The 13,244-nt window shown below is 48.7% G+C and overlaps 1 protein-coding gene across 1 annotated transcript in view; it reads right to left on the reverse strand.

Moving 5' to 3' along the window:
- The window catches only part of Ezr (ezrin), a 45,110-nt gene that overhangs the window by 11,120 nt on the left and 20,746 nt on the right, over window positions 1-13,244 (reverse strand). The window contains exons 2-6 of the mRNA XM_031350956.1: window positions 9,842-9,925; window positions 5,874-5,969; window positions 4,669-4,943; window positions 4,065-4,148; window positions 3,004-3,150 (exon numbers count right to left, since the gene is read on the reverse strand). Coding sequence (XP_031206816.1) covers window positions 3,004-3,150; window positions 4,065-4,148; window positions 4,669-4,943; window positions 5,874-5,969; window positions 9,842-9,925 — 686 coding nt within the window. The remainder of the gene's footprint in view (window positions 1-3,003; window positions 3,151-4,064; window positions 4,149-4,668; window positions 4,944-5,873; window positions 5,970-9,841; window positions 9,926-13,244) is intronic.

Here is a 13,244-nt window from a genome sequence, read left to right on the forward strand (position 1 = left end):
AGGCTGAGATAGGAGAGTGGTGAGTTCTAGGGTAGCCTGGACCATTTGTAAGCTCTCAAATTAGTCGAGGAGTGAAGCAGGAGGAGGAAGAGCAGGAGAAGGAGGAGGAGCAGGAGAAGGAAGAGGAGGTGGCTGATGACAGTGACATGGGACTCTCCACCAAGAGGTAGCAGAGGTATGTGGAGATGGCTGGATGCTGGGCGTGCATAGAATAGGACTGAGGCATCTTGAGATTCAAGAGAGTAAGGACAACCGCTGCACAGTGGGGTTACACGTAAGCAACACAGATACCAATGCCAAGGTCCTCTACGAGCTGAACTTCAAAAAACCTCAGTAGCAAAATAAGCCCCATTGCTCATAAATGCGTTCACACTAATTCTGAGGACTGAGTAAAGAGAAAGAAACTGGCTCCTTCTAGTTAGTGTATTTGTAACTGCCCCCAATTGCCATTTCTTAACACAATAATAATTCTACTAAAAGTTCCATCCACGGACATTAGTGCCAATAGCTGGAAGTGTAAGAATCGGTGTCAGTAAATACAGTTCTGTGGCCCCTCCCTAAAATACACTTACCAACTACAATGAGAAGGGCAGACATGGCAGTGGCTGGCACTGATCCACTCACTCAGGGCTGGACCATCCCACTGACAACACAAGCTTTGTGGGAGACCCTGAGGCACTCACCCAGAGTTCAAAACTCAAGAATGACTGTGTGTGAAACGCAAGCTGAAGTCTTTCTAAAAGTCAACTGAGAACCCAAAATTGCAATGATGAGACCACTTTGGTGTTTCATTTCTTGGGACAAGTACAGATGGTGAGACACATCTTATCTGAGATACCACCAGCTCCAGGCGGGCAAGCACTACATCTAATAAGCATGCACTCTCTTAAAAGACGTGAAGCCTGGAGCCAGGACTGCTGCCCACACTTCATGATGGAGTGACACAACGGGGTGGGATGGGTGTCCTGGCAAAAGACTAAGGGTCCAGGGCCAGTCTCGTAGGCTAAGTTCATTTATTTCATTTATTTTTGTGTCGGTTTTGGTATGAGAGTGTCAGGAGGAATCATAACCCAGCCTAAATGGACTTCTGTGCATGACACCCATGGAGGGTGGGGGAGGGACTATGTATGCCTACCTCCCCCTCTTCTTTCCAAGCTCAGGGTTAAAGAAAGGGGACAGACAAAATGCTTTCAGTACCCAGGCTCCCACTGAACTGTGTGACATATACCATGAAAAGGGGGTCCCCAGGAGATATGCCCCAGCCGGAGCCCATTTAATTTCAAGAAGGCTATGATAAGATATATCTGTTTGTTTGTGTATCAGATTACTCCTATTAACAATGTATCAAGAATATCCAGTCCCCACCATCAGTTCTATTGGTGAAGGATGCAATTCAACACCCCAGCCCAGAACAGTCTCCTAAGCTACTGCAAGTGGGAGAGAACTGTGCTGTTAACCGACTCAGTGTCCACTTCAATGCTTCGCCTCTGAAGACAGGGATCGCCTTCTTTAGAGGGTATGGTGATGGGAGCGGAGCTGCCTCCTGCTAGCAGGAGAGAAGACGGAAGAACTGGGAGAACTGCAGTTGGCTGCTGACTGGGAGCCTGGGAGGCAAGGGGAGGAACCCGGTAGGGCACAGTTCAAATTTTACTTGGGGGAAAAAAAAAAAAAAGCAACATTTCTGCGGGCTGAGGTGGTTACGGGCTGACATCAGCAAGTTCCTGCCTATGGCTGTTTCTCACAGCTGGAAAAACCTGTTTGGACAGCCCTCACCAGGGCTTGTTACAAAATCTGGCTATTCAAAAATGGAATTAAGGGACAGAGGCAGCTTCATTTCCACAAGGCCCAGGGCCTGGTGATCTCTGATTTTCTGACTCCCTGCTTCGGCATGGTGATGGCTCACAGGCCCCAGGCTCCACTCCAGACTTGGAGGAAGGACTGTGGCCTGGCTCTGAGAGTTCCTTTTGACTCAGACTTTCTTTCTCTACCAACACTGCATCACGCAAACAAAGCAAGCAAGTCTCCCACAGCTCGCTTCCGGTTCTCCAAGGGTTCAGGGTTCCTGGGATGTTCTGAATGGGTTGTTTATATTTTAGACAGAACCTCACTATCTGCCTCTGCTTCCTGAGTGCCGGATTAAAGGTGTGCACCACCATGCCTGGCCCCTAACTGGATTCTTTATGTACATGTCCTTTACTAGGAGCAGGGCCACTCTCCTAGATGGCTCCAGAGAAGAGCACGGGGACAGGGTGAGATCTGGGGAGCTGACCGGAGATGAAGCAGAGCTTCACATGCTGACACACTTCATGGGCCTCAGCTGCATTCCTGGGCTCTAGGCCTCCCTCTAGGTTTCACAGATAAGACCTACTAACGGGGACATCACGACCCTGGGACACTCTTGTCTCACAGCTCCTCAGCCAGAGCCAATCTTCAGTGTTCATTCAACCACCGGGACCACCACTCCTTTGCTAAAACGGGATGATTTTCCCTGGTGGGAAGAAGGCATCTCAGAGACAAGCACCCTCAGCTGACAAGAGGCGCCCAGTGCCAGGCAGCTCCTTCTATGACTCTGCTTGCAGACCTAACTTGACAGACAACGCAATGGCTGCGAAGCAATCAGACACCTTCGGCAGGCTCAGGGGATTTAGCTAATTGTTCATGCATGCAGGCTGCTGCTTACAGAATCCTGGAGTGTCTGGTGGCATTATCAACATTCCTGATTGGATTAGCACAAGCCTTGAGCCAGGGGTCGACCCTGGCTAGGCAGCAGCCTAGGAACAGCCATAGAGGTGGAATGTCCTCTGGGACCTACCAATCTCTGCTTCACAGGGCTCAGAGTCCTATAGTCCTGCGCTCTGGGCCTTCCCTTGCCACAGGTTCCTTGTGCTACAGAACCGATGCACAGGGTGCTACCACACAGTCTAACACATGCATGGCTGGCACTTCTTCTGTTTTCCAGGCCTGCTACCCCACAGCTAAAAACTAACGATCAATTTAACTCACTTGTCATCTTTCTCATAAATGTTAAGTCCAAGGGCATCGACTCCAAGCCAAAGGTCTGTTCCTTTCTTGTTTTTGATCTCGAAATAGTTGATCCCATACATTTCCAGGTCCTGGGCAATCTTCAGGTATTCTAGCATAGCGCTGTCCCTAATGGGAAAGAAAGCACAGGTGTGACAGTGGGCAGCATTCACATCCAAACACGCAAGCCTCTGCTTACTCTTGAAACGAAGGCCAGCCATGCAGAGTAGAGCGGGAGGCACGGTATACAGACAGTCAGGGCCTGGGGCTACCAAAGGCGGCAGGCAGGGATGAGCTAGGCCTGCAAGCAGCTCCATGAGAGGGAGCCTGTCCTGTCCTGAGCCCTGTAATTTATCTGCCCCACGAGTTCAGGAAGAACCCACTGATTTGCCCTGGTTTCTAAGGAGACAGATTTTTTTTTTTCTTTTTATTCTCTTGCTAGGGATTACTCTGATTCCTGCATTCACAGAACAACCAGGGATCCCAAGAAAGGACTCATAAGACTCCTGGCCAATTCCCTGTGGCACACCTGAGTCCCAAACTACAAGGAAGTAGTGAGGGCTGTGTACAAGGCCAGAGGCAGGGACTGGGGTTTTCATTTGAGTATCCTAAAGCCCCGTGCCTCTCCCTCAAGCTTCACTGGCCTCCTCATCTGCGGCCTGTGCTTATATTATATATAGTGCCTATTACATTAAGGCGATAACCTTAATAATCAAGTTAGTTAGAGCTCCTCTGCAAGAGACAGAAACCCGGATTCACTGGCAACCAGTGCTACCCTCAGCCAAATGAGTGTTGGCCGCTGGACCTTCCACTGGAGGGTGGCTAGCGCTAGCCAAGCATCTGAGGCTTCCGCTGAGTTCTTTCTTTTTTCTAGGCAAGAACACCAGGCCTTGTTTAAAACACAAAACTCAAATTTTCTTCTCCCCAAGGGAAGCCCACTCATCCGCCTTGGACTTTACCAAGCACAAAGACCAAACGCTGACCGGACTGGAAGAGCTACCTGCAGTCCCAGAGAAGGCACGCCGAAAAGGCAGGCAACTCACTTGAGCATCCCTCGGTGTTCCGCGTGCCACACCTGGATCCGGTCCTCCCACTGGTCCCTGCTGAGCTTGTGCTGGTCCATGACTCTGGGTTTCGGGAAGGAGAGATGCAGGGCCGTCACCTTCAAGGGCTGAGATGTGAGCCTCCAGGCCACTTCCCACCCCTTCAACCCCTTACTGTTCTTCTGAATGGGACAATCGTGGCTTTTCGTTTCTACTCTCTGATTTTCTTTCTTGAACATAAACCTGAAGATTTAGCCTTTCAAAGAACATATTCCTGCTAGAAGTTTTTAAAAATTATTTTAAATAACCTTTTCTTCCAAAGGGGGTCTCCTTTTGCCACCATTAGTAAGGATAGATTTTCCAGAGGTCAGGTTATTATATACCAAGCAGAGCTAAGCAGGTAGGTCAGAAAGGGGCCTGCCTGTCACACCCATGAGGAAGGGACATGGTACCCTGGCTGGGTCTCAGTTAATCATCAGGGGAGCCTGCTGGCTCAGAACATTCCAAAGCCAGCGGAAGGGAGCACTTCACCTTGGTGACAGAGTTGCCTGTCCCCCCTTCCCAAGGCAGGGGCTTGTGCTCACCCAGGCCAGCCTCGGCTCACCTCTGAGGGATCAGTCGCTCGGAGCTGAGGTAGCCAGACTTGTGCATCTCCTTGTTGTAATCTCCAAACTTGGCCTGAACCGCATAGGACCCCAGGAGCACGGCTGTTTCTGGGGGGCAGTAGATCTCGTCGCTGAGGATCCCTTCCTTGACTTGGAGGAAGAAAAGCTTCTGAGTGATGTCCTGGATGAGTTCCTCAGCCACGTCCTCAGGGTAGAACTTGGCCCGGAATTTGAACTGGACAGGGTTTTCCTTCCGAACCTCCTGTGCGGAGACCTGCGAGGTGGAAGGCAGCTCTCTCAGCGCCAACTTCGGGCCATTCCCGAGCACCAGTGACTTAAAATTATCATATAATTATCACTGTTATCATGTGAGAGTATTCCAGGCTTGCTTCAGACTTGTGATACTCCCGCCTCCAGCTCCCGAGTCCCGGGATTACCCCTGGTTTAGACGGAGCTTTGTGCATACTGGACAAGCATTCTTCCAACTCGGCCACATTCGCTAGCCCTGAAACTCACTGCTGTAGGGTGTGAGGCGGGTCAGTCAGTCCGAAGCACTCACACTCTGCTGGAAACAGGCTCGCCCCATTCTCACTTCTTGTGACCACGTTATCAATCCCGGAGAACTCATTTAGGAATGACCTCCCCCCCCCATGCCCTTCCTGCTACTACCTGCCCTGAAGCTGGTCTGGCCCTGGACCATGAACTGACCCTCACCCTCCTTACTGTGACACAGAAAGTGAGGGAGAGAAAGAAAAAAGCAGAGCCTGCCAAGGGTCTGCAGAAAATACACTTAGCTGACGACTCTATTACTGCAAGTGGGGTTACCCAATCTTGGGAGGGAGCCAGAAGATAACTTACCGCAGACCCAAACGAAGCAGTGGCAGGTTCTGACAGTATGGTGCGTGATTCATGATTTCTAGATTCATCTCATGAAAGAAACCACTAAGGCCAACCAAAAGGAAGGCAGTTAACCATTACCTGCCCCAACAGGGGAGCCAGGAAGAGGAGTTAAAATTAGCAGAGATCTAAATCTAATCCACATTCTCTCTTCCTGGAAGCGCGCAGCCTCTCTGTCTACAAAATTCTTTACACAAATAACAAGGAACAAAAAGGCAAGGGCATCATCGTTGAAGCCTTTCCGGTTTCAATGTCCACAGAGCAGACCAGCTCCCAATTAAGCCTGTAAATAGTTAACCCTACTTACCTTTTTATCAAGTTTCAACCAGGTAGGAAATCCTTTATTGTCTACATACTGGAGGCCGAAGTACCACACTTCCCGGAGGCCGATGGTCTTTACCACCTGTGTGAGAGAGGCCCATCATGAGAAACACAGCCACCAGCACCAGCAGGTGGTCCCTCGTGCGGTCAGCAGTCCCCAGAGACTGAGACTTCTTGGTACAAGGAACAGGCAGTCTCAACCTTAACCTGTGACTCACAGGCACTAGGTCAAAGCACAAAGGACACATTTTAGCCTGAAGCTGGCCAGACTCAGGCTTATCTGTATGTTATATAAATTCTCACTCACACCCCCTTACTTCAGGCTGCAGGGCAGGCTGTGACGAGCACACAGAACCAACAGTCTACCTCAGAAATGCCCAGGCACACCGCCCAGCAGCAGGGTGCCCAGATGGGGTTAGTTCCAGGGTTCTAAGAGTGCGACAGGCAGAGGGCGCTTGGCTGTTCTCGTGCCAAGGGTCCCCAGAAATGTGAAATTCTCAGAGCTATGCTAAGATTGCAATCTAAGACCGTAGCAAGGACAACAGGAGGGGAAGCTTCCTGTGTTCTGTTGTTAAAGATCTGCAATGGTAGTCCTCGTGAGTAAGGTCTTTAGGGTAGAGAAGCAGTGACTGGTCATCTGCACTGGGTCTCAGAAGCAGGCTCTGTGGGTTCCCGGCACCCTTGTCAGGAGGCTCACAACAGCCTGTAACTTCACCTCCAGGGGATCTGACACCCTCTCTGGCTTCTGCAGGCATCTGCACAAATGCACGCACGTAATTAAAAAATAAAAATAAAAATAAAAAAGAACTAAGACCCAAATTTTAGATGTTACAATTTTAAATGCCATGACAAGCAACATTAAACATTTAGAAAAGATTACCATTCTTTCTCAGTAAAGACGGAAGACTGACTGAACACACAAAACCACACAGGAAGCCAGGTGTGATGGTACACATCAAATCCCAGCTTTCGGGAGTGTGAGGCAGGGTGAGAGCTAGGGACTGTCCCAGGCTACATGGTTGACATTATCTTCCCCAAGAGAAAGAAACCATATATACAAGGCAATTGCTTAAATTAAATCTGAAATCTCTAAGAAAATCCCGGCCACGCCCATTACCTTTATCTGTGGGGTGGGGATGGTGGGGGAAAATGCTTGCTACTGCTCGAGTCTCTGCTTTATTACCTGCCATGTGCCCTGTTCATCCTCTCTCTGCTCACCCCACAAAACAGCTGGGATAGACCACATCCAAGATCATCACAGGGTCACCTGTGTGAAGGGAACTCAGCCTCTTCCTCTGCTCCTGGGGGGCCTTGTGAAGAAACCCAGGCCCTTGGTGCCAAGAACAGAAGGGACTCCATGTCCACTCCTGCCGACTTCCTATCCTCAAGCCTGTCCTTATCAAGGTGACAGAAGGTTGCACAGGGAAATCCTCCACACATAGCAAGCAGGGGCTGGCTCTAATATGCTCTTTCCACCCATCCACCCATCCACCCAACCGCAGCCTCAACCCAGTCTTGACCAGCTAGTAAGAATGTCAGTCTGTCTGACCCCCCACTGCTCTAGGCTTCCAAGGACCACTCAGAGTCCTCTCCAGCACCGGTGTGGACGGACACATCAGTCTGCAAGCCTCCTGTGTGGCCAAGGCCACCGCTCTCAGTGAAAAGCTGCTCCCACGGCCCTGACTTGCCACCCCCTTCTTACTGTTCCCAGTGAATGGTCTTCAGGGTTTTTAAAGCTTGGATTCTCCACAACCTTCCCTCAGGACATTCTGAAACCATGCCATAGATCATAGGTCCTCCCTACTGGGAAATCCCACGCCTCCATAAAGCCATCCATTCCCACTGCCTTCGAGGGCCTAGGATTCATCTCTCTGCCTCATCCAAAGGAGTATGTCTCAGCAGCCTGGAGGTTGGCCCTTACCTCTTCCTCAGGAAGGGTTTGGGTGACTGGCTTCAGAAGGTAAGAACAGGGATGCCAAGTTCGGTCAACCTCAAGCAGGAGCTGAAGTGCTGTCCCATCCCTCCTGTCCCCACAGAACGTCCAATCCCAGCTCTTCCTCCACATGGCTCTCCAGCGGGAGCCAAATGACAGGCTGTAGCCTGGACTGAGAGGGAAGAGGCTGCCTGCTGCAGAGGCAGGAGCAAGCTTCCTGGACCTTGCTCTGTGACTATGGTCTCATCTCTCTACTCATACTGGCTTCCCGCTCTGCTTTGGAAGCAGTTCTGCATGTGACCCCATCACTCAAAGGCAGAGAAGGACTGAAGTTCTCAAGAGCCAATGCTGGGAGCCAGGGCACTGCTCTGCCTCAGGCCCTGGACATGATGCCACATGGGACTCAGGGGCTGTGCCCAGCCTCCCCTTGGAACTTTTTGGAGGTGACCTTTAGATTTTATCCTTAATCCAGCCTCACCCCCCAAGCAGAGACTCTCTTAAGTCTTACTAGAAGAGAACAACCTTCAAACAATGGTGACTGGCAGCCCAGTCCCGCACCCAAGCCCTGCAGAACAGGTCCGGGCATGCCCTGGCACCCAACACTTTGCTGCAGAGCTACCTGGCACTACCCTGCATTAACTTGACAGAGGAGACTGGACCAAGCACGGGTTGTACCACTCAGAACCTCCAAAGGTGCTGGAATTCCCTTCCCAGGATTCCCCAGCCAGTGCTCCCATTTTGGGGTCTGGCCCTTGAATGCAGAGTGCCATCCCCTGAGGCAGTGGGGCTACTTGGGATGGCAAGCTCTCGAGTCGGGTGCTGTGTGACTCATCTCCAGCCTTGCATGTTATCTCCCACACCCTTTCCTACTCTGTAGAACTAGCTACCATTCACCTCCGGCTTCAGGAGGCAAGGGGACATGGATGCAGCTGCCCTGTCAACTCCTGAAAAATCCTCTGTGGACCCCATAGAGACCTCCGTGCCAAGGGTGAGCTCTGGCCAGTATTGCACAGGCATCCTCAGCACATCCCTTGCCACTGTCTGGGCCCATTTAGTCTATGAAGTCAGGTGGAGAACAAAAAGCCAAGGAGGGTTTTCTTAGCCCTACCATGAGATGAGAAGGAGAAGTGCCTACCTCCCCCATTTTATTCATTAGTCATATACAACATTCTGGAAAAGCTGCTTTAGAAAACCAGCGTACTGCACTGAACCTGTCTGCTGGAGCCGGCTACTTGATGTGTTTTGTTAAGAAACAGAATACAGGACAATCTATGTCCTCACAAAATCAGGCAGGAGCACAGGGCTGATGTACTGAGAACCACTCCCGGTGTCAGATATGCTGCGCTGCATCCTTGTCACGGTGCTCGTATTAGCAAAGCTGTTCTGTCTGAACCGCAGAAGAGGTTTCCAAATACAACAGAGGCCCAGATGCCAAATCTGGTCTGTGGACTCTCTGTGTGGTCCACAAGGTAAGTATTTGGTTCTCTTTGTTTTGCTTTTTGGGTTTTTTTTTTTTTTTTGGAAGGTTCAGGAAATCCTTCAAAAATTCAGTGCCCCGTATAGTTTTTATTTGACAAGGTCATGCTCACTCAATTCATGGATTTGTGGCCGCATTCAGTAACATAGGGAAGGATGAGCGATTATGACGACACAGACCACATGGTCTTCCAACCTGAAAGACTGACAGTGTGGCCCTCTGCAGAGTTTGCTGACCTGTGACACACAGCTGCTGATGGTAGAGAATGTTTTCTAGTCCACTTTGGGAAGGGCTGAGCCACTAGACAAACTGTATTTGGGGTAGTGAGTGGTACTATGAGAAACCCCAGCATCAAGTGAATGCTATCAACAAAAAGAGCCAACTTCACAGGTGTTTCACAGTGAACTAGAACAGCACTCCGCTTTCTCAAAGGCCCTTGTGAACGAAACAAGGTAACTTGCTTAAGAGACAAAAGGATTGGTCCATTACAGACTCCACCTAAGCACCTGGTCAGTTAGTTCCCTTCCCAAAGCCAGAGACCGACCTGATCAAAGAGCTGTTTCCCAGTGGTGTTTGGCTGGATGGCAAACTCCAGCTCCGCATCCATGGTGGTCACCCGGACGTTGATCTGGAAAACAGGAAGAGAAACTTGAATTTCCCGCATCTTCCCGTGGTGGCTTCCTTACCCTCCCACTTAAACCCGGAGCTGCTCCAGAATAGGGCAGCTGCACAGCCCTCTGTAACATCTGTTTTCACTGTGAATCACGAAACACCTGACATGGGCCACAGCTGAAAAAGCCTCAGCAAGTACAGGGTCTGGGGTTCAAATGCAGTCTTGCCATGTCAATAAAGCACATGTGCCAAGGCATGTAAAAACCTTGAATAATACCTTTTCCCACACACCATCTCATGACCCCACAAAAGCCAGTGGAGGGAGACAGGGCAGCTGAGGTACCAGCAGGAGGTTCATGCCAAGACAAAGTAGGAGGGGGAGGGACTACGTGTCTGGCAGTCTGAGGACATTAGTAACTGATGTAAAAAACCAGTGCAATGAAGAAATTTCAAAATCAAAGAGGACAGGGCATCAGGCAGCCATTTAAAATGCTAATTATACAGCAGAAACAAAGAAAAGGACATTTAAAAATAAAACTGTGACAAGCATAAGTGGAGATGGTCCATCAACACCAGCTTGGACAGACTTGTTTGTTTATTTGTTTTGGTTTTTTGAGACAGGGTTTCTCTGTGTAGTCCTGGCTGTTCTGAAACTCACTCCATAGACCAGGCTGGCCTCGAACTCAGAAATCCACCTGCCTCTGCCTCCCAAGTGCTGGGATTAAAGGCATGTGCCACCAACGCCCGGCTTCAGACAGACTTAAGAGGCTGGCAGGGGATGCCATATTAGAATGGTGCACAGCTCCCCCCTACACACACACACACACACACACACACACACACACACACACACACATACATACAAACACACACTCAAGGACACACCGAAGTGATCCAGTGCCTCAGAGAGCTTTAGAATGTTCTTACTCTGGTTCTTTTGGTTTTGTTTTTTGTTTAAAACTAGTTGGAGCAGGAGAGTTGGCTCACCAGTTAAGAGCATTTGTTACTCTTGCAGAGGACCCAGGTTCAGTTCCCCAGCACCCACATAGTGGTTCACAACCATCTACAACCTGTCCCAGGGGATCTGATGCCCTTTTCTGACCTCCATAGGCACCAGGCACACATGTGGTGCACATACATACATGCAGGATATAAATATATATACTATATATTATATGTATAATATATCATAAATTAATATACAATACACATTATATACTATATACTGTATGTTATATAAATATATATTATGTGTTGTATAGTACATATAATATATTTATATAGTAAATGTATATTTATAAAAATGTATGTAATAAATTTAAATTAAATTACACAAGTTATAATTTATATAAAAATCACATAATACATTATTATATTATATATTATATATAATTTAAATTTTTTTCAATTAAAAAAGTCAAGATAATACTTATATCTCATGCTTGAGAAACCTAGGCTTGCTATGTCTAGGAAACCTCTCAGTGGCTCTTCTGTATCACCCTCCCACAGAGAAAGACTATATGATGCTTAGAGATCGGTGATAGAGATAGGACCAGAGGGTCTCTTTCCAGCACAGGTGATCTGTCATGAAGACAGGACTGAGTGAGCCAGTCCTTAGCCCAACGGGCAGAGTGTCCAGCCAGGATGGAACATCAGGGAGCAGGCACCAGGTGTGCTCCCAACACTAGGGAGGCAGAGGCAGGCAGATCTCTGCGTGTGAGGCCAGCCTGGTCTACATAGCAAGTGTTACTATCAACTTCACTATCCAGGGCTACACAGTGAGACCCTATCCAACCTGTACCCTCAACCCCCCAAAATAAAAAAAATAAAAAAAAAACAAAGAAGAAAAGAAGAGGAGGAAGAGGGAAAAATAAAGATTTGCCCCTAATGTGAAAGGCTGGGCAAGCCAAGGGATTCTCTGACACCCATCCAGACGGGGAGGCTTGCTAGCTGGCGTCACTGGTGCACAGGAGAGCGGCAGCATTCTCCAGAATGCCCAAACTGTCTCTGCGTATCTACAAGTTGAAGAACTGGCATTTACTCCAAAGAAACTTGCTGTTATGTTTTAATATGATTTTTAAAACTTAAAACAGTAGTCATTTCCTGATAGCAACACTCTTAATTTCTAAAAAAGGGCCATTAAGAAGGCATAATCTAAAGAAACATCCCGATACCAGGTGGGCAGATCTTCAGTGACCACCTGGCATAACAAACAGAGCAGAATAAAGGCAGAGACTATCCGGGACCAAAGCTTTCTAAATGTAGGTTCTTCTCCAGATGCCAAAGCCAGGGATTTCCACAAAAAGATGCTGCAAGGCCTGTGGAGATGGCTCAGTGGGTAAAGGATTTGACATCAAAGCATGAGGGCAAGAGTCTGAGTCCAGACCCTAGACTAGCAGGAGCTGGAGCGCTTGAGTTATATGAGAGACCCTACCTTTGGTAAACAGAGTGGACATCAATGAAGGGAGACTACCAACATCAACTCCAATCCTTTGTAGGCACATGCACACATACACATATGCATCTGTGCACATGTGTGTGCCCATATCTGTACACACACACACACACACACACACACACACACACACACACACACACAGAGTTGATATCAACCATTCTGAAAACTACATGAAGCACATTATTTAAGAATTTAAGATGTAATACCCATCTCCTCTTGGAGGCTTTTTTCAGACAGTCTCACTATGTAGCCTTGACTGGCCCAGAACTCACTGTGTAAACCAGACTGGCCTCTAACTCATGGGCAATCCTTCTGCTTCTGACAGCACTATAGGCGGATGCTGTCACACCCAGCTATGTGTCATATTAGGGTTCTGATTAGGTTTTATTCAAGCCAAAGTTCAGACAACTCTGGAAGGTACGAGAGTAGCTTCATAAATACTTCTGCTGATGTAGGCTATAATCGCTCAGTTGGTTGTGCAAGGTGAACTTCTTGAGCTTGCTCAGGTCTGACTGAATCTGTAAACCCATACCTTCCACTGCAGGGGAATAGCAGAAACACGAGATGATTTCCCTTCACCAGCCCTATCCAAAAGCACAATCCTAGCTCTGATGTGGGCATACACCAGGCTTTTACCGATCTTCCCTAAACTACATGTGGTGGCACACACCTTTAATCCCAGCACTCCTAAGGCAGAGGCAGGCGGATCTCTGAGTTAAAGGCCATTGCTGTCTATAGAGCAAGTTCCAGGGCAGCCATGGATACAGACAGAAATACTGTCTCAAAACAATCATACCAACCAATCAACCAAAACCCACCAAGTCAATATTCACACACACACACACACACACACACACACACACACACACACACACAC

The sequence above is a fragment of the Mastomys coucha genome, unplaced genomic scaffold (assembly GCF_008632895.1).
Source record: "Mastomys coucha isolate ucsf_1 unplaced genomic scaffold, UCSF_Mcou_1 pScaffold5, whole genome shotgun sequence".
Taxonomy (NCBI): domain Eukaryota; kingdom Metazoa; phylum Chordata; class Mammalia; order Rodentia; family Muridae; genus Mastomys; species Mastomys coucha.